Below are 27,511 nucleotides of genomic sequence, written 5' to 3'. Positions count from 1 at the left end.
ATATCTTCATTTTGATCTGACAGTGCAGGACCTAACAAGTTTATTAGAATATGGATTCTAAACAGGAAGCACACGGGCCAAATCTTGCCCGCCAACCACTTACATTTGAATATTTGGCCCTGTCCAACTCTAAAATGTGCAGGAAATCATAAGAAATGGGGGTGTATTTGATCCTGAAGTATGTATGTTTGAAATGTGTTTGGTGCCTTTGTGACCATCAAAACAAATAAAGTTGAGAACCCATGGATTACAAGTTTCCAGGTCAATTCTGAGAATTTGACCAGGTTTAACACACCCCTTCTGAGAATTTGACTAGGTTTAACAGATCCCTTCGGAGAATTTGACTAGGGTTAGCATATCCCTTCTGAGAATTTGATCAATTAAACAGATCTCTTTCTGAGAATTTGACCAGGTTTAACAGATACCTTCTGAGAATTTGACTAGGTTTAACAGATCCCTTGAGAATTTGACCATGTTTAACAGACCCCTTCTGAGAATTTGACCATGTTTAACAGACCCCTTCTGAGAATTTGACCAGGTTTAATAGATCCCTTCTGAGAATTTGACCAGGTTTAGCATATCCCTTCGAATTCTGAGAATTTAATCGATTTAACAGATCTCTTTCTGAGAATTTGACCAGGTTTAACAGACCCCTTCTGAGAATTTGTCTAGGTTTGACAGATCCCATCAAAGAATTTGATCAGGTTTAGCAACAAGAGTACACAAACCTCACCATTTGTCATTCAAACTGACCTCTTCCGATTCAACCGAGTAAATTTAGTAATATTTTCAACATCACAATTTGCCACTGGATACAATCATGCAACATTGAGACACATATCATGCAATCTACCACCATGCGTAAAATGGATAAATAAATATAGCATATATACATATAGACATCTAAGCAAGCCGATTCATGCTTTTGTTTTAATGGGTGACTTTGATATTATTTTGGATGCATGTTTTGTTGCATTTTATTCTACAGCAGCTACTAAAGTTAGGCATTATTATCCACTAGTTTGGCAACACTGCAAGCTCACTATACTCTCCTCTTGCACATGACTTTTTGGCATGCAGGATGGGTGGTACATAGGTTGGTTGGTTAGTAGTAAGCAGGCAGTGGGTTAATTCAACATTTAACAAAAGTAAAAATTGTGAACTTTTTTCCCTGTTTTTTTTTTGGACCTCAAATCCTTTTGACTTTTTTGTTTTAGTTATTTCTTTCAAATCATTTTGCTGTGCATAATTTTTGTTATTAATTTTTATCTTTTTAAATATTTTTTTTCTTTGAAAAAAAATCTCTGCAAAAATTCAGTTTAAAACAACCAAACAGACCTACATTAAAATGTGACATTTTCTTACAATGCTAAAATGGTAACAGACAAATTAGCTACAAAAAATAACTATTTGTAAAGCAAAAACTAAAAGCGTTTTAACAAAACCAAAACTAAGAAACCAAAACTAAGAAACCAAAACCAAAAAGAAAATAGCAACATCTAACAAAATTGTTTGTGCATGCACCATGGCAGTGTTAGTTTTAGTGAGCGATACTTATGAATAAAAGTCACCATCTTCAGGTTTTAGGATAGGGGTTAGGTGTTAGAATTAGGGTTAGGTTTGGATTAGCAGGATCTTTGGATAAGATTTAAGAGATAGATTTTGGTGTTAAGATTAGGATTAGGGTACAGATGAAGGTGGTGCTTATTATTTTCAAGTTGCTCTTCATAAGTGCTATTTGTGACAAGCCAGTCATAAAATATAACAGTGTGTATTAGGAATTCAATTGGTAACATTTCCCAAAGAATTTTTTTTAAAAGTTAGGATGAATAAGGATTTAAATTAAACAAAGATTATTGAAGAGAGTGAAGAAACTTCTTAATGAAAGGTATTGGATTGATTAATGGAAATAATAATGCCTGCTTTAGTTAATTAGCCACTTCAACCAGTTATATTTGCAATGCAGAAAAAAGAACCCTCTTAAAAGTGTGAGAGAGATATTGTAACATGTGATTCCTATCTACCACAGTCCAATACTACGCACAATAAGTCAGCACCATCCATCAGACCAGAAAACTTCCACACAACTGAAAAACTTTTGGGCTGTACAGATTCACTGTGATCGACTAGATGCCCTGATGTGATAGCAATATGCCAAAGACGAATAGCAATACTAGTTTATCACATATTCTGCTGAGTTATTGTGCGTAGTTTGACTGTGGTAGGTAGGCTTAACAAGTGTAGTATATACAAGCAAGTAACAATTACTTAAACATTATAAAACATGTGCGATGGAAAATGTACATCTCAGTAAATAAATAATGTATCTGGATTTAACAGAACAATTATAATTGTGTAAAACCGCATACAAAACAAAGCGAAAACTAAAACAAAACAACAAAATTTAAGGAGGAGAAGGCAGAATGCTGTTGATACCATCATTAAGACATACTGGTTTGTCATATATGGGGACCAAATCATTAAGAGAAAGTAAGAATAATGTAAATGACAATGCAACACAAAGGACTTCACAACTTTCTTACATTCCCCATGAAATGATGTACCGCCAGCATTGATCAAAGATGCCAAAATTGCAAAATTATGAACGTTAAAAACCATTGTATGCATGGCGCTTTGTCATTGCCAGATTCTTGGCAACAATATTTTGGAGGTATTATATTCTCCTTTTGAGCAACATGCAAACATGGCACTCTACCTTCTCCACTTTTAACACAATGATCCTATGCAATAGGAACAACACAAAAATATGTTGAAAAAGATGTACATTTTACATAACACATTGAAACCATACCATACCATTTTTCTGTTGCAAATGTTCTGAAAGAATGTTTAGCCTCTTGCCTTGGCAAGGTGCTCCATGATTGGCCTCAGATAGGCAGCAAACTCATCGCACCATAAACATTCTTTCAAAATATTGGCATAGTAAACATGATATGATCAAGCAAAATGTTTTGGATGTCGAGCATATTCAGTTTCAACTCTTTGGTAAATTAAACATTGCAAATGTGCAATTTCTCTGAAAGAGCTATCAGAATTGAATAAGTTTTCCAAGATATGACTCCTAGGTCCTTAGAATGCTGTTAAAACAACCAAACGCATTAGAAACTGAGCACTTTGTTGATTCTTTGAATCGAAGCTCAAAATCAAATTTAGCTGACATCCAACACAATGGCCTATTCCAGTTCAAAAATCCATATACCCCCTATGGAAGACATTCCTTAATCTCCCACACAGGGAGTGTAATTTCATATGGAATCACCCATTCAGGTAACCCCATTTGAAATTCACACTCCCTGTGTGGAAGATTAAGGTCATGTCTTCCACAGGGATGTATGGATTTCAACTGAATAGCCCAAGTTTTCCTTGATCACATCATCAAGTTACTGTTATAGACCAGTTCCAACCAACCTCCCTTGCCATTGCAGCAGGGAGGGGGAAGGGTAGTGGGAGGGGGAAGCATTCATTTACCTGCATACAGTGGTAGTGTGTATGCTTTAGATTCAGTGAGCATCCAGGATAGTTAGCGGCGCAGTCGTCAGAGGGACTGAATCGCATGAATCCGTGCTGTAGTGAGTTGTCACGTCGCTTGTGCCAATTGTAATGTCGGATCACATCCTCCTTGCGTGTGAATCTCTGCAAAGATGATTTAAATTGGAAAAGAACAAGATACATTAAAACGAAAACTTTCTTACGAACACAATAGTACAACTCTATGCAGAGTTCCACATTGTCCTTAAGACTTTAATCTCCTTTCTTGTTGCCAGAGATCAATTTACGTGAGACTGCTTTCATGAGAAAATATGCCCATCTCATAAAACCAAAAAACTTTTCCGAAAATGAATAAAAACTCAATTTTTTAAGTGATTAATATTTGGTCAGTGCCAATGTTTTGTTTTACTAAAAGCAGTAACGTCCTGCAGAAAGGACCACGTTTCCTTGATCATAACATCCACATTGTGCACAAGTCTGATGGTTCATAAATTTATCATACTTTATTAAATGTGTATATCAATAACAAAAGGATGTACTTTTTGGCTGCTAAATGTGTTTTTAATATTTTTACACAATAGCTAGGAATAAAATACCAGACTCATCTGAAGTGGAGGTCACTTGAAATCATCCCAAGTCACATGGTTTAGGAATACAGAGAACATATCTAAGCCATGTGACTTGGTGATGATTTGAAATTACCTTTACTTAAGACAAGTCTGATATTTATTCCTAGCTACTTTGAAAAGAGAGACACATTTAGCAGCTGACAAGTGTATCCTTTTGATATATGGATGTACAAAAATGAATAAAAATGTAGAATTTCTAAAAACAATTTGAAATGTTGTCAATTATTCTCTCTTTCAATTTATTCATTGTGTCAGTGCAATAACACTCTAAAAGTGAAGCGCACATGTCTTCTGCTTTCCAAAGTTTTTATATCCCACCCTATTTCACAATACCTGAAAAGTACCTAATATACAAATGTATTTCACAATAAACTGAGAAGTACCAAATACATGAATATTTTATAAGGAAACTAGAAGTTAACAGGAAGGCAACATTAATCTTTTTTCAAGTTTAATGTTCCTTTTGCTACCACTGACAACATGAAGGAAACAAGTAAACAAGGACATTGATCTAGAGTAAAATGCCCAATTTGTACCGGATTTAGTAATAATATATCAGCTACTCAACTTTGTAAGTTTCAGGTCTGTTTATTTATCATCCCCATATTTCTATATTGGTTCCTAAAATGCAGGAACGATCAATTTTCATTTTATTAGGTTTAAAGGAGAAGTTTAACATTTAATTGCAAAAGGCATTTAAAACTAGGCATTAAAAACATTGTAACACAATAAACCTTTGAAACCTTTGAAACTTATTTATTAAAGTTAATGAAAATTATTATTTGATCAGCTTGTAAGGGGCCCTATAGCATAACAAGGTCTTTTTTATATATTTTGGAATAAAAATTCTTGACAAAATCAAGTTGTATTAATTTTGTTAGAAGTACAAGCTACTCCAACAAGATCAGAGAGATGTTTACAAATGTTTTATCAAGCAATGATTCCAAATAAAGTTCAGGCAGGAAAACTGGTCTTGAAACACTGAAAACCATGTTTTTAAAAACAAAAAATGCTGAAATCAGCTGAAACGCAGAAATATTCATGCCTGAAAGTTGAATTGGTAAAATTAACTGCCTTCTCTCCTTGTGCAGTTCCAGATTTCTCTTTGGTGCTCTATAGAGTAATCTAAGAGAAAGGGCAGGTAGTACTTGTTGGACTAGGTGAAAGTCTAAAATCGTTATCCCAATTTCACACCAATATAACAAAAAAGTGTTCCAAAGTGACCAATATTTGATTTTCTTTCACCCAATATCAGTAATTTCCTGCAAGGAAGCAGGAAATCATTCTCACAGCTACTGCAGTATTTATTGGTGGTCCAGAATGGGCTATTCCAGTTAAAATCCATACACCCCTATGAGAGACATGACCGTAGATTTCAAATGGAGTCACCCATTCAGGTAACCCTATTTGAAATTCACACTCCCTGTGTGAAAGATTAAGGACCTGTGTTCCTCAGGGGGTATATGGATTTCAACTGGAATAGCTCAATATACAAGAGAGCCTGCCCTGGGTAAGACAATCAGGGTTGCCAAACCCGCAATTTGGTAGCCCAAATTGGTAACTTTTGAAGATTTTCCCTGTGAGTTATGACAATTTCCTGTCCCATAGATACCAATGGTTTAAAGAAAAAAATTGGACTACTTTTCAACATTGCCTCCCGCGACTTCCAATAGTTTCCTGTCCCATAGAAACCAATAGTAAAGAGAAAAATTGGGTCACTTTTCGATTATTTGACCCACGATTCGGGCTGAAATTTTTTGGCAACCCTGAAGACAATGCAAGATATCCTGTATGTACACATCAAATCCTTGTTAAAACAACCCATACCTTGGTACGGAAACAAAAAAACAATCCTTCATTCATCGTAAATTTGTTATAATTATGCATGACTTGTCAAAAAAGCTGTCATTTCTGACCATATCAGTTATCTAATGTGGCATCAGATCAATTGGCATGCAAATATTCTTGATGGATAGTCAGATTATTGTTTCACATTCATTACCACCACATGACTTGTCAAAATTTATAATGTCATTTTCGATATTTATTAAAATGGGCATGACTCGGCAACTTTTAGGGAGCTTTTGTTTTAAAATTACTTCCAGTAAGTAATGCACATGAATGGAATTTTAAAAACATGTGAATTTACCATCCCTTTAATATTTCATAACTTGGTACTTGAAATTCTCTTGTCCAGGAACTATAATTATTTTATTTTGGAACTTAATCATTAAAAAAAAACTTGTTTGGCTAAAGTTAATTAGCACTGTTGCCACCCTAAGAGTTTAGGAATAGGGTAAGGATTGAGAGATAAGGGTTGGGGTGTCAGTAGTGATAATAAAGTTGCTCAATTTTCCCCCTCAAATTTTCCAATGGGGTTAAAGAAAACAGAATTTTTATGAACGATTTGCACTCCATGGATAAAATAAGTTTCTTCATTCTGCAACAAAAGTGCTTCCTTCAAACATTGGCGGCACCAGGGGGGGCAGAACTTTCCCCCCCCCCCAGAAAAAACCCAAATTACGAAAAATTTCCACTTTTTGCGGTAATTTTGTGCAAAATGTGTTGATTTCCCCCCTGAAATTCACTTTGCCCCCTAATGCCCCCCCAAAAAAATTTCCTGGCACCGCCACTGCCTTCAAATAAATCAAGGGTTTAGTGCAACAATTTCCAATCTGCAATAGCTGCCAGGTGTCATATTTTACATGACTTGTGTATAACAGAATGCAGAAATTGTCAACTGTTTGTCGGTAGCTATCACAGCTTCAACTACCCCCTCAAATGTATTACCACATTACAGTGCTTTAAAGTTTAAGCATGAAATAACTACAAAATGTGCAGTAAAACATTGTTTTAATGGGGAGGGTGATGTAAAAATGTTGTAGGGAGGAGCAAGATTCTGGTCCTGAAGTAGGGATGAATTCTGCGGTGGTCCCCTAGATAAAATAAGCAAATGGTTTCCCAAAATTATACCAAAATGTCATCTTCACTCCCAATTTAGTGATGAAAATTGATGTTTCCACAGTATTATATGATGATGATGGTCCTATTTCATGACATGCTATTTCCACCCAAGTCAAATGACCTTGATTCAATCTCGCCACCTATGGATTTTTCATAGACTGTTATCATGCATGCATTATCAATTCAATTCTATTTTGATATGAGAGCCAATAATGTGCATTTGAATGTGTGAATAATAGGCCTATTAACCCATTATAGACACATTTTGGCTTTCAAAGTCCAAACAAAACATCTACCCCAGGTCAGCCGTAACATTTCACAGGGTCACTGAGACCAAATGGGCATTCCACTGATACCATCCAATTTGATGGAGAAAATGTGGGGAGGAGATTAATAGTCTGACCATCCTCTTTAAATATGATATAGTCTTGGTCGTTTGATTGAGTTTCCAGTCCTATACATGACAATTTAGATGAACCAGCTGTCATAACCATTACCCCATTTTATCACAGGTAAATCTTGCTGACAAAAAATCTGCATGTCTGGTGAAATAAAATGATGATGACTAGAGAAAATATCCTACATCATAATACTAATGATAGAGAGTTTGTCCGTCTGTCCGCGCGTCGCGTGTGTAATTCGCACTACGCCATCGCGCGCGCAAACGACGCAGAGCCACATACTTACGTCCCAGAGACCAGTGGACATGATAATACGGAAAGGAAAAAGAAAGGAGGACAAAAAAGAACATGGACGGTTCACGGCTACAGGGTTTGTAGGTATATGGGTAATGGGTGTTGGGTAATTAGAGATAGGCCTATCACGAGAATCGCCCAACCCGAGAACCGCGAAATCTAGTATGGTATAAAATGCAACATAATTAAAGGAAAAGTGTAATTCTGGTCCAAGAGGGCACTGTGGAAGCGCATGTTGGTTTGTAAGTTGTAATCGCTTCCACACATCTTCTCCGATTTGGTTTATAAGTTGTAATCATAATAAGAAACAATGTGGTGATTGGAGAAAGTAAATATCTGACTACAAATGATCCAAAACTGTGCCCCAAAAGGTCCAAATTGGTAAGAAAAATTCACATAAGAGTCCACTTCCTAGAATAAAATTTGAAAAAAAAAGACCCACAAAGTCCTCTTCGGAAGAGTTGAATTCTACTTTTTTTAAACGCAACCAAATATTGAACAAGGCGGTTCTCGAACCACGAGTCTCGCCTGCTTTCGCAACCGCCTGCTTTTGTGATTACTTTTGGTAGAGGTAAATGAATTTGGCGGTTATCGGCTAGGCACGATTATCTGGCTGATGGTGACCCTGAAATGACCTTCCAAAACTTTGGCTCTAAATGTTGACTGTATCCACTAAGTTTCATACCCACACGACAGTTTTTACTAATTTGACCTCAGATGACCCCTGGTGGCCTCGAAATGATCTTCCAAAAATTTGGCTTTAAATGTTGACTGTACCCACCCAGTTTCATGTCCATCGACAGTTTTTACTAATTTGACCTCAGATGACCCTGGTGAATCTGAAAGGACATTCACAAAGTTTGAGTCTAAAAAGTGGCTATGGCCACCAAGTTTCATGCACATATGACAGTTTTTAGTAATTTGACCTCAGATGACCCCGGGTGACCCCGAAATGACCTTCCAAAAATTTGGCTTTAAATGTTGACTGTACCCACCAAGTTTCATGCCCATCCGATAGTTTTTACTAATTTGACCTCAGATGACCCCTGGTGACCCCGAAATGACCTTCCAAAAATTTGGCTTTAAATGTTGACTGTACCCACCAAGTTTCATGCCCATCCGACAGTTTTTACTAATTTGACCTCAGATGACCCCTGGTGACCTTGAAATGACCTTCAAAAAATTTGGCTTGAAATGTTGACTGTACCTACCAAGTTTCATGCCCATACGACAGTTTTTACTAATTTGACCTCAGATGACCTCTAGAGGTCCTCAGTGACCTTGACCCACTAACCAATACAAACCGGTTTTGTCTCGGTCAAGATGCACCCACCCACCAAGTTTGAGAAACGTGCGACTCCTAGTCTCCGAGAAAATAGGCGAAAACCAAAACTTTAATCAAATTTGTCACACACACACACACGCACACACACCCCCACACACGCACACACATACATACGGAAAAGTGATTATATAGTCTCCTGCCTTATCAGGCGAGACAAAAATGAATCCTGGGTATGGGCCTGGCAATAAAATGAATCCTGGCCTAGTGTCCTAACATTTGCAATTTTAGGAGACTAGGGCATGATCCAGGTTTTGCATGGTATACTTACAGCAAAGTTACAGCCCTCGTCAATACAGTGGTAGTGTTCTTTGTATTGATACACACAGTGTAGATGACCACAGTGAGAAGCACCAGAATATCTGCACACAAAAATTGAGAGAAAACTTTGGTTATGGGTTTTATGGGTTGAAATTTTTTTAATTCTTTATTGTCTGAATCATTATAGTTAGTTCTTGACAGTGACTAGAGGTGTTCATTGATTCCCCAGAAATCACTGCTGCTTTACACTACTATAATGGAGTATAAGAATCAAATTTAGTTCGCATAGATCTATTCACATGAATCTTTGTGTAAGTCACAGACCCTCACCCATCAAAATCCTCACCCTAATTTCATCTGACGCAGAGCAATTTGAAGTGCAGTCTCAGACTATCAATACATAAAGTCAGTACATTGTGGTATTGCAATTTTGCACCAAACTTTTTAAAGTTGTATCGCAACTGGCAAATTTTGTGGTGCAAATTACACTATGATATGGCTTATTTTGAACACTAGACCCTAGGATAAAATCTTGTCAATAAGTTCTTGTCAAACACAGGTCCTTTTACCAGAAAATGTGGCCCTCTTTATACTGGATCAGTCAAGCTAGCTGAAAATCATGATAGATTCCAAGATTCCAATTCACTTCAATTTTCAATTCTAATTCTAAGTAGTTACTTTACCTTGCAATGTACTTGTTACATAGACTCATATCAGCCGGTAGTCCATTCCTGTCTTTCCTTTTCATATTGTCCGACACCGAGTTTCCATCGTTTGTCACCGTCATCGGTTCATCCTTGACCTTCATCGGTGGGAATCCAAACGCTGATTTGATGTACTCGGCTGTGACAAGATCTTGAGCCGTCGCCCCTTCCTTAGCCTCGCTTACCCTGTCCGCTTCTGCTGCGTGGAATGCTGCATTGGCTGCAGCTGCATTGGCTGCGGCAGCTGCCATTGCTTCCGGATCCCGTTTGAGGGATGCAGCACCTTTCTGGAGTTGCTCTATAAAGTAATCGTACTTGGAAGTGTACTTTGATAGCCGCCTGAAGCCTTTGTCGGCAAGAGCAGCTTCACTTACATCTTCCTCCTCCTCCTCCTCATCTTCCAATTTGACATCATCTCCGCCATTTCTCGATCCCGTGATAGTGCCCACGTTGATGATCCCGCTTGGTTTCTGCGGCGAATCCGGCACTCCGCTGCCATGCTTTCTTTGGATCTGTGAGCTGATGATGTCGCGGATCTTCTGCGAGGCGCTGGTACGGCGACCTATGACCTTGTCTATGGAGTGGCCGGCTTTGAGTTTGCGAATGTAGCTGTCGATTTGGACACTCTTAGGTTGGGCATGTCTTTGGAAATGAATTCACCTGAGAAAGACAATAAAATAAAGGAGAAGGATTAACCATCTTCATCCCAGAAAAGTCTTACCAAAACAGATATCTGCATTTTGTTACCGTCAAGAAGTCCAAAAGTTTAACGATCTTCCTCAAAATTCAGAGTAAGTGTGCAAAGGAACACTAGGATTTTACAAAAGAAATTTTGAAGGAATTTTAACATCATACTCTCAGCTCATTGGTTCTGTGGCTCTTGAGACATTTTGAAGTATCAAAAAGGCAATTTTGTTCTCTACTGAAACTGTAGGACATGCAGAACTTAGTGCAATGTATGCTCTTAAAATATATCTCTGTAATGCAAACAGATGTTTTCAGAACAAAATCTTCATTTTTCTATAGTTATGCGAAAAAGCAGTTAGAGTTGTTAAAGCTACTCATGTAGTTGCCTAATGTGTTCATTCCATTTGAAATTCATACTCCCCCTGTGGAAGATATTTCCAAAATCTTCCACAGGGGTAGTGTGGATTTTAAATGGAATAGCCCATTGCTTGATGGGATTTGCCTACATTGGAAGTCAATATCCACTACCTCTAACCACTAACCTGCTTCTAGTTTCTGGATAAAGTACTCATATTTGGAAAACCTCTGATCATCTCCCGGTTTGTCTGCCGATCCCCCCTCCCCAAGTTCTACACCACACTGTTCCTGGATAAGCTGCTTGACCGTCTTGGGTCCACTACCGGTGCTTGGTCCGGCAGCGCTACTCGTACCGGCCAGGCTGACCTGTTGTCCTGAGGGTAGGATGGCGATCGGCGCTTGCTGACCATCTGGGGAACTGTGAGGGAGCTCTATCATGTGTTTACCTGAAAGAAGTTTCAGAACAAGCTCAGTTTGAAGTTCCATTTTTGTGGGAGTGAAGTCCACTTTTTACATGCAAGGATTTTTTTCTTGGGAAAAGTTTGTATTTTAGAAATTCCACACCCCCACAAGAAAAGCCTGGGGTGGGGGGGTGTGTGTGTGGGGGGTGCATACGTACGTGTAAAAAGTTAAACTCAAAGAACATTTTTAACAGCCACCACACCGTATTGTTCTCTTTCCCTCATCAGCTTTTAAACATGTGGTGATGCTTGAAGTTGACTGACCAAATGACTGACTATTTGTCTGTTTACTACAGAACTGCTGAAAAGTTTTAAACATACACAAGGATCACCTCATCTGCCTGGACAGAGTTCTTTACCCCCAATATGATAGTACACTCATGAAATCACCTCTGAATGTAGTTGTACCATGTATAAAAACTCATATCTAACAACCTGAGGTTAACTTTTGAGTTATGATTATTTAAAGAGGGCCACTGAACTATGCAATTGAGGATGAGGACATTTTTGCTTATAAATAGTGATATTATATAACAAGCATAATGCTACATACCATCTGAAGATAGCACCATATGAGGGGCCGTTCTTAGATCCAACATGCCCACTTTGTCCTTTCTATCATCATCCCCGTGCTCGGTCCCGAAGTGCTTGAGGTTGGCTTCAGCCTGAGCTGCTGCCGCTGCCGCGATGGCTTTTGCATGGCTGGATGAGAAAGGTGGGCGCCCTCGACTACTGTATCTCTTTAGCGCCTCCTTCTTCTGCTTGGTAAGTTCTTCTTCTTCTAGTTTGAGGATGTTTCCTGCAAAGATACAGATTTGAAATACACATTTGAGATTAAACCTTGTAAGAGCAAAATATAATAAGATGAGTAGCAATGGGCTATTCCAGCTGAAATTCATACACCCCTATGGAAGACATATACCTTAATCTCCCATACAGGGGGTGTAGATTTCAAATGGAGTCACCCATTTAGGTGTCGTCTGCTTCAAAATTGGTTATTCCAGTTGAAATCCATACACACCTATGGAAGACATAATATACCTTAATCTCCCACACAGGGGGTGTAGATTTCAAATGGAGTCGCCCAATCAGGGAACCCAATTTGAATTCACACTCCCCGTGTGGAAGATTCAAGGTTGTGTCTTCCATAGGGGGTGTATGGATTTCAACTGGAATAGCCCATTGCTGCAGACAGGTTCCTTGCAAAGATTGTATATTTTGGCTAATTTGTATGCCAAATAAAAAATATGTCCAAGTAAGTATTTCTACTTAATTTTCTACTGAAAATGTCTACTTAAGGGATGGGGTATGAATGTTTGGACAGTATTTATTTTGGGACATTAGAGCACATCAGACATATCGAATTGCATTCTGAATACGAAGAATGTCCTTCTGATATCAAATAATTTTGATTTTTGAAATTAGCAATGTAATACACATTTTATGGCAAATGATTAAAAATTGATATTTTGATATTTAACAGTACTCAAGTAAACTTTATAATCTGATGATTTATACTTAAAGTGTATGTAGGTGGGATGAAAAGCCGACGATCAATTGAAAATTTTAACCTTTCGTATTGGAGATATGGATTTTTTTCCCAAAACACCAAAAAAAATTAGGTCTTTTGGGGGAAAAATCCATATCTTCAATATGAAAGGTCAAAATTTTCAATTGATCACTCAAGCTGCATACACTTTAAGAATATGTCATTAGATTTATAAAATTTACTTCGAGGATTGTTATATATCAGAAATGTGAAAAATATCAAATTTTAATAATTTGTCATAAAATTTGAATTATATCGTGAATTTCAAAAAATGAAAAATATTTGATATCAGAAAGACATTCTTCGTATTCAGAATGCAATTCAATATGTCTGATGTGCTCTCATGTCCCACAAAAAATACTGTCGAAACTCTCAAAACGCTCATTCCAGACCCTTAATACTATTTTTTCTCCAATACTTTCAGATCAATTTTGTAAGATGCTGGGTCAATTTTCGAGTGAAGTTTAATATGCGAGCATTTTTTCCAAAGCCATCATCGGAATCTACCAATCTGACCCCGTATAAAATACTTCAGTCAATTGACATTTATCCCAAACACCCCCAGAGTTCAAATTGTGGACAGGTAATACGAGCCTCGTTGGCAGGCGCATTACATAAATGATTCCGCTACATTAACTATTAAGTGAATTTTCCCCCCAACGGTAAGGTATTTTGTAGTAAACACTTTAAAAATTCACATTACCTTTGTCAAGGCACGGTTATAAGCCGACTGACTAGGGGTCATTAGTTTTGTCAAGAATTATTCTTGTAGGGTATAAATATTGCTAATGTGATAGGTAATGTAAATATGTTAAACATGCATGTTTCAAGATATTGGGTCAGTTTGGTCCCATGTTACAAGCTAAAAAAAACCATTCTCTCTTACATGTGTTATAACATCCATGCTAATATGCCAACTGAATCATTACAGGGTTTTATCAAATGTTCCAAAAACTCCATTTCTTATTCACAGTAAGCCAAGCCATAAAAACAAACAAACAAATAAACAAGTCACAACCATAAATACCAAAATGATCCACTCATAAGTGTTGTGGTTCTTGTAAAATGGATTACAAAGATATTATATGTATACTTCTTTGACTTCAACATAAGAACCACAGGCTCTATTCGATTGTATTTCAGGACAATCTTCTTAAGTTTCATAAAAAAGATATCGCTGACCAGCAAAATCACAAATGTCATCTTGTAGTTATAGTCAAAAATGATAGAATTAATATTTCACTCAATTTTATCCATTTTCATATTGTCCATCTCCGACATATTTTACAACATACCAGAAAATTGTCTGCCATCATAGAGATGCTGAAAACCATCTTGTTAATTTAATCCAAAAATACCCTTTTTCCCTCTCAATCTCTGTTCTTTCTCATTATTTCAATATCAAACAATTTTCAATTCTTCTCACAAATTTCTCTGGTAGCCTCTAAAAATTATAAGCAGATCTGAAATAACCTAAATCATAGATTATAATATGTAACCACACAGCCCCATCTTAGTGGCTTAATTTGATCCAATTCTCATATTTTCCGTCCACGGCTTTGCCGGTTTCATGACACGTAAAATTGCCAAGTTAGCCCCTCGAAAATTATCAGTAAAGCCATGGGTTGCATCAGAAGCTTTGCAGGACTTCACTTAGCCCCGTAAGCATATCAGTCACTCAGAAAAAAATACACTGATGGAATTTTGAGTCAAAACATCCCCGTATGGTGCAAATAATCCATAAGCACCATTGATCCTCGGGCAATATTAATACAATTTAGCCAGCGTATGTTAATGCATGGAGCCCGCTTAAAAAACCTTATGACAAAATCTATAATAATGTTGAGTCTTTTATAAAGATGAAATTTTTTAATTTTTACTGCTGGGATCTCAATATGCGAGCACGAACTGGTCAGGGAGTTGGGTCATAGTGTGTGAGTGCACTAACTGCACAGAAATAGTGAATGCATTTTTATATGTGGTATCTTTATCATTTCATTTGGTTTATGAAGTGTTTGTATGTATATGTTTGTCCAAATGAAGAAGAAAAGAAATTCAAGTGATAAACCATAATTTGGCAGTACCAATCTTGCAAACTTATATGAAATTGTTCTTCTCTAAAAGTCTGATGGAAACACCCTTTTTATGAAAATGACCACAAATTAAAAACAAAGAGATTTTTTTTTCTCTTTTTCATAAAAATTGCATATGTTTATCAAACATAAGCAATAGCAATAAGGCCACTAACAGTCAATTTTGAGTTTCCCGTCACATAATTTCTGAAAACAAGTGAGGTAACTTTTTCATTATTCATTATTTTTCTGCCTTTCATTATATGACCAACACGCATGTAAAATGTGTTGTTATTTGCCAGCTCACTCACTTGAAGATGGATGTTTAGCCCAAATGAGATTCAAAAGTATATTAAAAAGAGTCTGCAAGGTTGACAGCAAAAAATATGTTTTGATTTTGATTTTTCCACAAAAATAACCAGTTTTTATCGGTATTTTTTGGAAAATGACAATAATGAATTCAAGTGAAGGTCAGAAAATGAAGGGAGGGCGGGTGACGGGAAACTCAAAATCGACTTTCAGTGGCGTAATAAAACCCCTGAAAGTAAAGTTTTTTCTGCATCTATAAAATTATACTTTACTTTCACAAACATAATTGCACTTTTGACCCTCTCCCCCAAGCAATATAGTTTATTTACAGGACATCATAGATCTTTTGGTCCTTATAGTAGCAAGAGCAAGAAATCAACAACCTAAATATGAACAAAAGCTTAATTTCAACAAGAATTGTATTTCAAAGACTCCAAAATCGTGCTTATTCTACTCACAGCTAACCCTTTTGATTCTTGCTTATACTTGTGGGCAAACATATGATCCATTTCTCACAAGTTGAATAAAAAATCACCCCCTGCTGACATAAATATATTTTTGCTGTGCCATTTCACACAAACTGGCTACCAGCTAAATGAACATTACGCATAAGTCTCTTTATTTAAAACTGTTATCTTTGTTAGCTGAGAAAGGGACAGGTGATGTAAAAATTAGCAAAGGAATTACGAAAGCAGTTTTCTTTTTGATGTAAAGAAAAGCCTCTCCCCTATAAGGCACTATAATAAATGGGACAGCCATTTTCTTCCTTCTATCAATCTCCTGGTAGCTTACTATATCTATTATATTCATCCAGCTTTATATCTAAATTCCTCGTAAGAAAAGATAAAAAGTTCACCCTCCAAGGCAACTATCAAAACGACCTCACGAGGTGTTTGCATTATTTGTACAAATTATTCCACATTATCTCTTTTGCAAGGAGTTTATTCTTCTTCTCGGCACATAAAATCAGTTCCGCCAATCTGTAGAGGTGAACATTCTCGCAACATTTTCCCCCTTTACGCTGCTTTTTTCTCTCAATTTTGAATCGCCATGAGAGCAAATTGACAACATGATGATAGTTTTCCAGGCTAGGAAATTAGATTTTGCCTTTCAATTTAAACATTGGCATCGAAGATGTTGTTGAAATAACGATGAAAATAAAATAAACAATAACCTTGTTGTGTGTATATATGTATGTGTTGTTGGAGAGGGAGAAGATGTCCATGTGGGGCCAGCTATTCAGAAAATATTGTATATTTGGAAGTACAAATTACTTTTGTAGAAAATCTGCTTTTCTGTTGTTAAAATCATGAATTCTTTCTCATGATATTCTGTCATGTCATTCTTAAGGGATGGGGTATGAACGTTTGGACGGTATTTATTGTGGGACATTAGAGCACATCAGACATATCGAATTGCATTCTGAATACGAAGAATGTCCTTCTGATATCAAATAATTTTGATTTTTTTAAAATTAGCAATGTAATACACATTTTATGGCAAATGATTACAAATTGATATTTTTGATATTTAACAGTACTCCAAGTAAACTTTATAAATCTGATGATTTATATTTAAAGTGTATGTAGGTGGGATGAAAAGTCGACGATCGATTGAAAATTGTGACCTTTTTCAGATTGAAGATATGGATTTTCCCCAAAACACTAAAAAATGAGGTCTTTTGGGGAAAAAATCCATATCTTCAATATGAAAGGTCAAAATTTTCAATTGATCGTCGACTTTCTCCCAGCTATATACACTTTAAGAATATGTCATTAGATTTATAAAATTTACTTTGAGGACTGTAATATATCAAAAATGTGAAAAATATCAAATTTTAATAATTTGTCATAAAATTTGTATTATATCGTGAATTTCAAAAATGAAAATTATTTGATATCAGAAAGACATTCTTCGTATTCAGAATGCAATTCGATGTCTGATGTGCTCTATGTCCCACAAAAAATACTGTCGAAACGCTCAAAACAGATCCCTTAAAATACACAAATGAGGTAAAGCTGTGACCTCACTTCTCCTCTCCTCAGCCCTCTCCTCTGCCTTCTCCTCTAAACCATTCTCCTCTTCATCCTATTTCCTCTTCATCTCCTCTCCTCCCTTCATCCTTTCTTTCTCCTTATTGGTGTGGGTGGGTGGGAATTGACATGAGCAGGTCTTATGGAGCTACATGTATTCCTATCGGGGAAAAGGTGATATATATAATGAGTAAATAATATAATATTTAGAGAGAATGCGGGAGGCACAAATCAAGGCATGAGCCAGAGGGGTGTTCAGGTGTCATTTGGACACCCTGTTTTCAATTTGGACACCCTAAAATTCTGATTTTTATAATGGAGTGAATAGGAAGTAGACATCCTGATTTTGTAGAATAAGGTATTTTTGACCATTTTGAACACCCTAAAGATACCCCTCTGGCTTAAATGCCTTGGCACAAATCCTTAAAAGAAGAGGTGGAATCATTTGAAGGAAGGGCACCCAATAAAATTTCACCAATTGATATGCTAATTTTTGTATCAGTCTGGTCATCTAACAACCATGAAAGAATTTCTCTTTCTTGCAATCACTACGGCAGGAAATGTTGTCCTCTTTTGTGCAACAACATACAATGTAATTTGATTTTACATATTGTTACAATATGAAAACCAGATGGCTGATTTGGAGCAAATTTGCTCTTGATATATATGGTACACTACCAACTAGGAGACACACTTAATGCTTCCACATGCAAAATGCAAAGATGTCGATCGTGGCATCTCTTTTTCAAACTTTAGATCTGCCAATCCCAAACTGAGCATGTTGGTACTTTTTTTCAATGCATTCTGAAGTTGAAATCAAATAATTTCATTCTGACATTTCTGATTGAGTGTTTGTCTGTGTGTGCATGCACACGCGTACACGTGCTTGCCTGTGAGCCAGTGCGAGCTGCCTGCTGTAAGATTTCTAGTGTGATGTCTGAACTTGACAATGATCCACACATAATGGCACAGTTCTGTGAACCCCAATACATTATACAGTCCTAAATTGACATTTCAACACACTGGGTACATATTCCACACCATGAGGTCACTTATTGAGCTATTAACAGTTGAATGGAAGTTATTGAATTATGTCATATAAAGAAGTGATGCTATTTTAGGGCTTATATGCCTGCATGTGATGGGTTAAACATGATGTATATGAACTCAACTTGAACTCATACCTATGTAAAACCATACCTGAATAGGACAAAATTACAGCAGTGTGACAATTATCCATTAAAATGCCATCCAGCCCTCAAATATCATTGCATGATTCTTGCCTTGGGAAGGGGCTGTGAAATCATCCCCCCTCCCCCAAAAAGAGTTCAAATGATGAATTTGGGAGAGCAAAAGTAAAAAAGAGAAGTCAAGAGGGAGAGATAGCTTACATGATTTTTGGCACAGAAATCATGCAACATTGGACTGTTTTAGTTTGGAATGAAACTTACACATCTCCCTGAGCAAATGCAGGGGTAAGCTTTTGGCACAAGGGAGGGGCAGAGAGGAACAGATTCTTTGAGATGTTGGAAACACAGGTCCTATAGCTACATTTGCAGAAGAAAATTTGACCCATCAATTTGAATTTACTGTACCATCTGGGCAGCTAATTATAGCAATACCACTGAAGCCTCATCATTTGGGTCAATATCACTGGTAAATTTTAAAGCAGATAAAATAATTTATTGTGAAAAAAGAAGTAAGAAGCATAACAAAGCAGCAACAGACACAAAAGACTTAGTAAGAGTACTATCTTAAAACTAATCCTGAATGAATCGCCAAAAGGAATGTTCTAAATGGAATATTTTACCCCAAAAAGGTCCATTCTGTCATATAACAATTTGATAACCTCATCAAACATCACTTTAAATTAGCTAGCATGAACCGGCATAGCTAGGCAGGTATCCTGGGCCGACCGACTGTCTCACTAAATTACTATGCAATCAGAAACCGAATAGACTATGGAATTTAGCAGCTCGATATGGCTCCAAGTTATTAAATTTTAATAATCTCCATAATAGATCCAGAATTTCCCCACAAATGAATTATTTTCATGAATTATTGCCCCATGGTCACTGTGGATGCGACGCTGTTGATGACGTAAGACAAGAGTGACTTGAGGAATATGCTGTGAAAAAACCTGCCAGCGCAGTTTGCCGTTTAATCAATGAAACTACACACAGCTTTGTAATAAATCATTTCCCCCTTTTTCATATTTTTCCTCTTTCAATTTTTTCCTCTCTTTCTCTCACAAAACCATCTGGATAGAATTTTGACACAGCTACAAATTAGTACACTCAGTCTCAATTGGATATGACTTATCATGAAGAATCAATAATGAATCTCCACAGTGATTTATGGTGATCATAATAATGAAAGTACTCACTAACTGACCAATATCATGATGATAAAAAAAACCCAATAGCTAGGGTGAATCAAAATAAATTATTCATACACATCGGACATTATAAATTTATTGCAGTGTTGAGATTCTTTGGGGACAAATATGTATTATAATGAGAAAATTGATTGCCTGGCTTTGTAGCTATGAAAATTTTAATCAGGTTGAAAATGGATTCCAAAACAGTAGTGATTTAACCATATTGTGGTTTGATATAATATTAATAATTCAAGTGCATCTACATAGTTTTACATATTGTCATTGTCATCATTTTGAAAGACAAGAACTGTATGTAAATTAAGGGGAAAATATTTTAACAAACAAGCAAAATCAAAGATCATAGGAAAAGGCAAAGCTGGAGTGTGTGTGGGTGGCTGATGTGGGGGTACAGACCCTGGGTGGTGTAGACATACATTCATTGTTTGTGTTGAGTATTGGCATCCCACAGGAACAATTCAGATAACATTTCCGACCAATTCAGCTAACATTTCCAATTTCCACGGAAAACAAATCTTTTCGCTGCTCTGACTTTTGAAGCTGATATAGCCTGACACAAACATTAACTAAGGGCTGGCCAAACCAAAATGTCACGACATACTACTAACAGTACTTTAAAAAGATCTTTGATATGGTCAAACTCCCAGTACAATTCTATGCTAGCCTCTCATCTCCACACATAGTCCAATATTATCTCAAGGTACATTTCTACATCACACAGACAGAAAAGCAAACATTAACATCTTTCCTAAGATTCTTTATTTGTTTTCCCTATATAACAATTTCTTTGTTGGTTTCTTGAAGGATAAGTTAGTGACCAATGAAATGAGGTGCAATTTTGCTGACACTACAAATGAAGTGCTGAGTGATTTCTTGATTTGGATGAGCTTTGATAATATTGCAGGAGGGCTGTAATCTGCTCTCCTGATACTGATGAAACTTTTAGAAGAGTAAATGTCATATGAGGGGCTCACTTAACACAAATGATCATATAGTACCCCTGTTTTTGGACAGCACAGCTCTGAAAGGCCCTGAATTTTATCAAAACAGAGTGCTGAAAGACACTTGATTTTGATCATGTGAGCTCTAAAAGACCTCTAAATTGCTCATTTCTGTTATTTTTGTCACTAGGCAATTTCCAACCAGAAAGCCAAAAAGATCCTTGATTTTGACAGTTCATAGTCCCCAAACCCCCCTTGTACCTATTATAAGCCATCAGCTCCAAAAAACATCCACATCATTCCTAACACAGAATAATGTTCCTCCCCCCGAATGGTAGAATAAGAAGACATTAGAAATCATGCTTTTTTGATCAAGCAGCATTATTTAAGACAAACTATTGTATTGCACCCCTGCACCACCCTGCTTAAAACTGATCTCTGAAACAGCAACTGACTTCCTTCCTTTGCAAAGTCTTACTACAGGAACTCATTTTTATACAATTACAATTCAATTTATCTTATGATTTTACTAGATGTATTATAATAACTGCAGTTATTTTTTCAGGTATATTCAAAATTTCATCTGCTGGCTTTGGTCAATTTCACTCAATGAATCCCTGCCCGATATTAGGGGTCGTGATCACATGATCAGTAAGCTGTTCATCATACCCACTAATTAAAACGTGTTTACGTATGATATATGCCAAATCAATAACCATTGGAATGACCACGTCTGTTTTTTCTGTGAATAATGAATAATAATGAATATATTAGTACCAGTACCCTGGGGAATGCTAACCGAGCTAGAAAATTGACATTTTGACAAGATTAGCATATTTTGTCAATTTCGCCACCTTTTAGGCTCCATATTTCATATTTTATTTCCTGATGTAGATGCATTATTTTTGATGAAAATGCAGATTCTTCAGGGTATTATGAAAATATGGCTGTATAATTAAATTATACTAAATACATGTGTAGAATGCAATGGGATTTAAATAAAGTCACAAATATCTCATTTTCAATTTTTTTTTTAAGTTGCACCAAATTTTTGTTCTATCTAGCATTTTGGTGTTTCAATTTGTTCTGTTATTTCAGAACTGCATGAGGACCCTCAAGGACCTCAAATGCCCCCTCCCACTTAATGACAACCCTGTCCATAGAATTTAGCGATAAATAGAATATTTAGTGAATAAAAATTGCCAATCTTCCCAATAGCTTCAGCATGATTCACTCCTAAATGTAAGACCAGATAAATCAAATGTAAGGGCCTTAATTCCACTGAACCGGCAAGGTATCAGACCCACACACTTGAATTAATTTAAGTGGCATTTTAAACCAGCCAGAAACGGTGCAAAACAATATTGTTAATATTACACCACGGCCATGTATATTAATCTAATCCTTTTATTGGAAATTTTCATCAAAATCCAAAATCTCATCAATCATTCCCAGGCAAAATATCACGACCCATTAGCCTCATCCATACAGGCACAGTTTGATGACCGCTATTAGAAACTACATGTGTGTTGTGACTCTCCAAATATCAAGATATGAGACTTAATACCCAGATAGTATGCTACCAGTACATAGTCATATAGAATACTGAACTTTGCCACATGTAGGTGAGCATAACCCAACCCATCGCAAACCCTCCAATATTTCAATAGCCTCAATCCCTGATCCACAGTTCTGAAAACTTCACAGAGGCACAAGTTCTTTTACAGAATATCGCTTTGATTTTCCAAATGCCCAAAGACTAACAAGTCAAATAATAGCATCTATAAGTTACAGAATATAGCATATTCAGTCTTTATTCAGGCCAAATACATGCCGCTTCTGGAATAAAATCAGTGTCGGTGGCAAATTTGGAAACCGAGTCATCACTTTATACGAGACTTCAGGCCAGGAAGTGAACATATTACTACATTGGCATACACAAGAAAACTTAATTAGCATGCTACGATGAGATGATCTATTTTTGAGAGAATAAGTTGCACATTCCTTCAAGAAGACAGTGATGTTGTAGCAAGGTCACTGCTCCTTTATTTCATGGTAAAATGAGCAGCTTCTTCTGTATGATACTCAGAGCCAGCCTCGCTCCGTGCTCGCTTGCCAAATTTGGATATGCCAATTAGCCAGTTTGCTTATTCAGCATTGGGCTATTTTTAATAAGCTTATAATTTAGTTTCACATCTTTGCTCGTTTTTTTAGGGTATTTTTGTTTTTTCCTTTTAAAGCAGATTATGGCGACATATTTATATCGGTTCACTGATGCATTCATTTCTGTGTAGCATATATCACGAGCGCACACTTTCAGGGAAAATGTAATGCATTATAATCCTACAATTATAATTATTCCAAAGTTGATTTATTTTTATTATAATTTATTAAGCTTTGCCATGAATCTCTTTAAAAATTCCTCATTTGGATAAATTGGATATGATACAACAAAATTCAATTTTGTTAAAAATTGTGTATGATTGACCACCGAGTAGTGACCATATGATTGACCAAGTAGAGCATTATTGACACCATTGATCTAATAATAATATGCTCAATATTTCCATATATCTTGTTTTAGTAGAGACAATTAAAGTACAATCTGGTCAATACATTAATATTAATATAAATTTTCAGAAATATTTCTTTTTGTCATTTCAACAATTCAAAATATGAGAAAAATGTACAAAGTCTCAAAAGTATTTTCTTTGGTGCTACAGAGTTCATTTAAAAATGTGATTATACTTTTCAAAAAGCATATTAAGGATGCTTTCTACTGAGTTTGCAATCATTTCAGAATGTCTTATTATTCTTCAAAAAAAACATGGATTTTGTGAATGACTCAAAACCTGGCCTTTTCTACATAATTTAATCATTTTTTCAATGTGAGAACACTAAGCGGAGGAAATGTTCCATAAATTTCTTCATAATTTAGAAAAAATAAGGAAAACCTAGATCTACAGTCAACTCCACTCATATATGGCATGCACACAGCAACATGATACTAGAAGTCAGAGAAGTGGAACTATTTCCTTCTCCCGTTTCCAAGACCCAAGGTCCAACCCAAAACACACAACATTGGTATATACAAACCCATAGGCTTGAACCAAGACTTGGTAAAATGGAAATCAGGTTTGCACAAGAAATAAAAAACTGGGACTAAAGTTTGTTCTGCTTATATTTGGCCAAAATTATTTGGATTTTGTTTTTGCGTCCATCAATCAAGTCCCAACATACGCATGCGCAAATTCACATAAGCCAACATTTGCCCAACATGTGTGCACACCATTCTATATCAATACACGATGTTATGAGTCTCATTATTTTTTGCCAATTATAAGCCAAACAAACTTAAGAGGTGGCTAGGGAGAAAGAGTTACGCGCAGATGTGGGAAGAATTTAAGTAGAGCCCCTCCAAAAGACGAGTCTGATATGGTAGAGCAGCCCAAAATGTATGTTGAACCTGCCTGAAAATTCAGGAACTCTGCAAAAACACACCATGGACTTAATTGACAAATTCAGCTTTTTGATTTTTTTTATGAACTTGAATGTTGTATTTGCACTATCAGCTGAAAATAGTGCTTGGAATTTAACTTTTTATTCTTTTTCACTCCCAACAAATTACTGCACATAACAAGATTTTAATTTGTCTAGATTTTCTAATTTTTTCCACCTCACAATCATCCTAATATTTTTCTCCTCAAGCTTAGCTCCATCGTCCCCATTCCATTTCCAGTCATGTCAGTATGAACCAATAATTTGGTTCATGTGTTATTTTGCGGTCTCAACTAACATTAATCAATATTAAATTTGATCATTTTCAGATACTTTCTCTCCTAATAATCACAATGTTCCTGGCGGTGGCCACCAGAGCTCGCTCTCTTTATTCCCTATTATTTTCTTGATATGAACCCAATTGATTCATGTGTTATTTTGTTGTCTTTATACAGATCAATCAAAAATGTTGTATTTGTTTATGCAGCGGACCCACACGGGAGATTACGCCACTCGTCACATCGGAGGCTACTCAAAGTGTGTGTGCAGTTTTTGGAGCGCGCACACACACATACTTATAGACAAGTTGGCTATAGGAAGAAATAATACAATTATTACGTATCAAAACATCCCGTTATGAGGAGACAATCCGCACACACTTGGTCTTTATCCATATTAATGGGACTAGTCAGTCATAGGGACGGTCAGGTGACGGAATTAATAGCCGAATTACAAGCAGTAACCATTCCTTCAAGTGCTCTTACTCCCTCCGGTTACTCCCTGACCATTATATTTCATCTTTATTCATAAACTCAGCTAAGTTAATAACATTGAAATATGTATGCATATTAATGAGAGAAGTCACTCGTGAGGATATCATGTGATTCATTAGTTGGAATATTTTCTAAGAGCAGGGGGAAAGGGAGACTCTCTTCTTTGATATTATCATGATTGCAGCAGGAGGAAGGGGGTAGTTGCTGCCCTCTAGATAATCAATGGCTGTATAACAGGATAGTGCCTCAACTTTAATGATTTTTATCTGCTGTGAACAGTTTGCAGTTTTTTTTTTTTTTTGATTTGTGGTTCCAAAACCCTAGCTATACTCATTTTGGTCAAAATATTTCGGTGGGCTTTTATCATGAAAAGCAAGAAAAAATACCTTGCAAAAATTTCCTGCCAGAAAGTATTCCTGCTCAAACTTACAAAAAGTTAATCTCATAGTTGAACTATTATATCAATCAGTCAATCAATCAATCAATCAATCAATCAATCAATCAATCAATCAATCAATCAATCAATCAATCAACATATCAATCAATCAATAAATAATTTGAAACAAAATAAATAAACAAACAAACAAACAAACAAACAAACAAACAAAACTAATGGATGAATAAACACAAAATTTTTAGAGAATGGTAAAATTCTAACCAAATCCACAAAAAACACCACCACAAAAGTTTACAATGCCCTCCCAGACTTGATGCCAGTCTAGCAATCCGGTTGCTAAGGTACTCCTAGTAAAATATCAATATTTCTTACCAAATAAATTTGCCCTGTTTGTGTATTATCTTAAGTCCTCCCATGGACTGGTTGTCTTGGTAGCCTTTGTTCTCACAGTGTCATTTGCACAATTGAGGAGGCAAAAATAGTCCAAAACTTCTTTAGAAGAGGCCTGATATTTATATTGAACATAGTACAAAATCAATACAGTCTACTGGAAAAGCTAACCATGAGTTATTTACTGTGAATTTGAGTAAAAATGTTCCAATGTACACAGTGTATTAAAGTAAACTAGAAACAATAGTTTCAGAAAAGAAAATTTACATTGTGGTTATAAAAAGGACACTTTCAAATTGTGAACTGATATTTTAGTGAATTGAAAAATAGGAGTTTAGTCATACTTCTAGCCGTAAACGAAAATGGTTATGAAATGAATTTAAATGACATAAAATTCAATTTGAAATCAATATGTGTGTGGTAAAAAAGGACATTGTACCAGACTCAATGGTAAAATTCATTGACTTTTTTCCAAATATTTGAAATTAAATCGAAGGGACAATTTTGTATTCCGACAAAATCAATTTTATTTTCAAGTAGATCATAAGATTACAAAAAGCCAGAAGTACAATATTTCATTTCGCTTTACACAAATAAAAGTCCACCGTATTGACGTTCTGAATATTGGAAACAAAATCGAGGATATTTTTTGGTCAATTTTGAATATGAAATCCATTTAAGATGATATAAAATGAAGCTAATAATAAAGATAAAATAAATATGACCAAACTAGCAGATGTTTTTGTGCTAACAGTACAATATTGATAAACCTCATAGGTCTACGTACCCTGAGGCGGCAAAAATGAGGAATAGCAGTGAATAAAATGTAATGTTGGCTGACCTTCAAGAGGCTTCATTTTCCCTTAAATTATTCACAGAAAAAACAATAAAAGCTAGGAAAAAATCCGCTCAAATTACACAAATTTCATCGCCTCCGTATTGATGTCGGTTTTGATCAAACTCACTGGGATTTGTAATAAAAGCATGCCTAATATTACGGAAAAGTGCACTGAATGAGGGTTGTATTTTGATGAGTTTTAACGATAAATTGATGTAAAACTATTTTGTGTTATTACTAGTTTACATATTGAGGCAATTTGAAAAAAAAAAAGCAATATAGACGGTGCTTAGTTCCTCTTCTGTTTGGCATGTTTTATTTGACAATCAAGAAAATCTAGTTTGATTTTCATGTTGATTTATATACCTAAAATTATTATTTTGCTTTCACTTTTGCTTCAAAACACTGAAATAACAAAAGTGCCTTTTGGTGATTTGCCCGACTTTTACAAAAAGTGGTTTCAAGTGGAACCTGAAGAGATTCTTGAACTGGCCTGTAGAACCTTAAATGGTTCTATGAAGAACCAAAAAGGTTCTGGAACTGCCTGAAGAACCTTATCTACCTAATATAGTTCTGCAAAGGCCAGAAAGAACCATGAACTAAATGAATATCATTATGCAGAAAGAACCATTTTCAAGAACTCTTTTTCTTTTGAGGCTCTATATACAGGACTCTGTAGAACTCTTTTCTAAGGAGTATGCAG

General features: G+C 36.0%; 1 protein-coding gene across 1 annotated transcript in view; it reads right to left on the bottom strand.

Moving 5' to 3' along the window:
- LOC140168070 (zinc finger protein castor homolog 1-like) overlaps positions 1-27,511 on the bottom strand; it is a 64,765-nt gene that overhangs the window by 10,676 nt on the left and 26,578 nt on the right. The window contains 6 exon segments of the mRNA XM_072191373.1: positions 3,490-3,654; positions 9,412-9,502; positions 10,085-10,721; positions 10,724-10,765; positions 11,335-11,595; positions 12,164-12,409. Of these exon segments, the coding sequence (XP_072047474.1) occupies positions 3,490-3,654; positions 9,412-9,502; positions 10,085-10,721; positions 10,724-10,765; positions 11,335-11,595; positions 12,164-12,409 (1,442 nt within the window).

Source organism: Amphiura filiformis, chromosome 13 (genome assembly GCF_039555335.1).
Source record: "Amphiura filiformis chromosome 13, Afil_fr2py, whole genome shotgun sequence".
Lineage (NCBI taxonomy): Eukaryota > Metazoa > Echinodermata > Ophiuroidea > Amphilepidida > Amphiuridae > Amphiura > Amphiura filiformis.
This window is presented reverse-complemented; position numbering and strand designations above follow the sequence as displayed.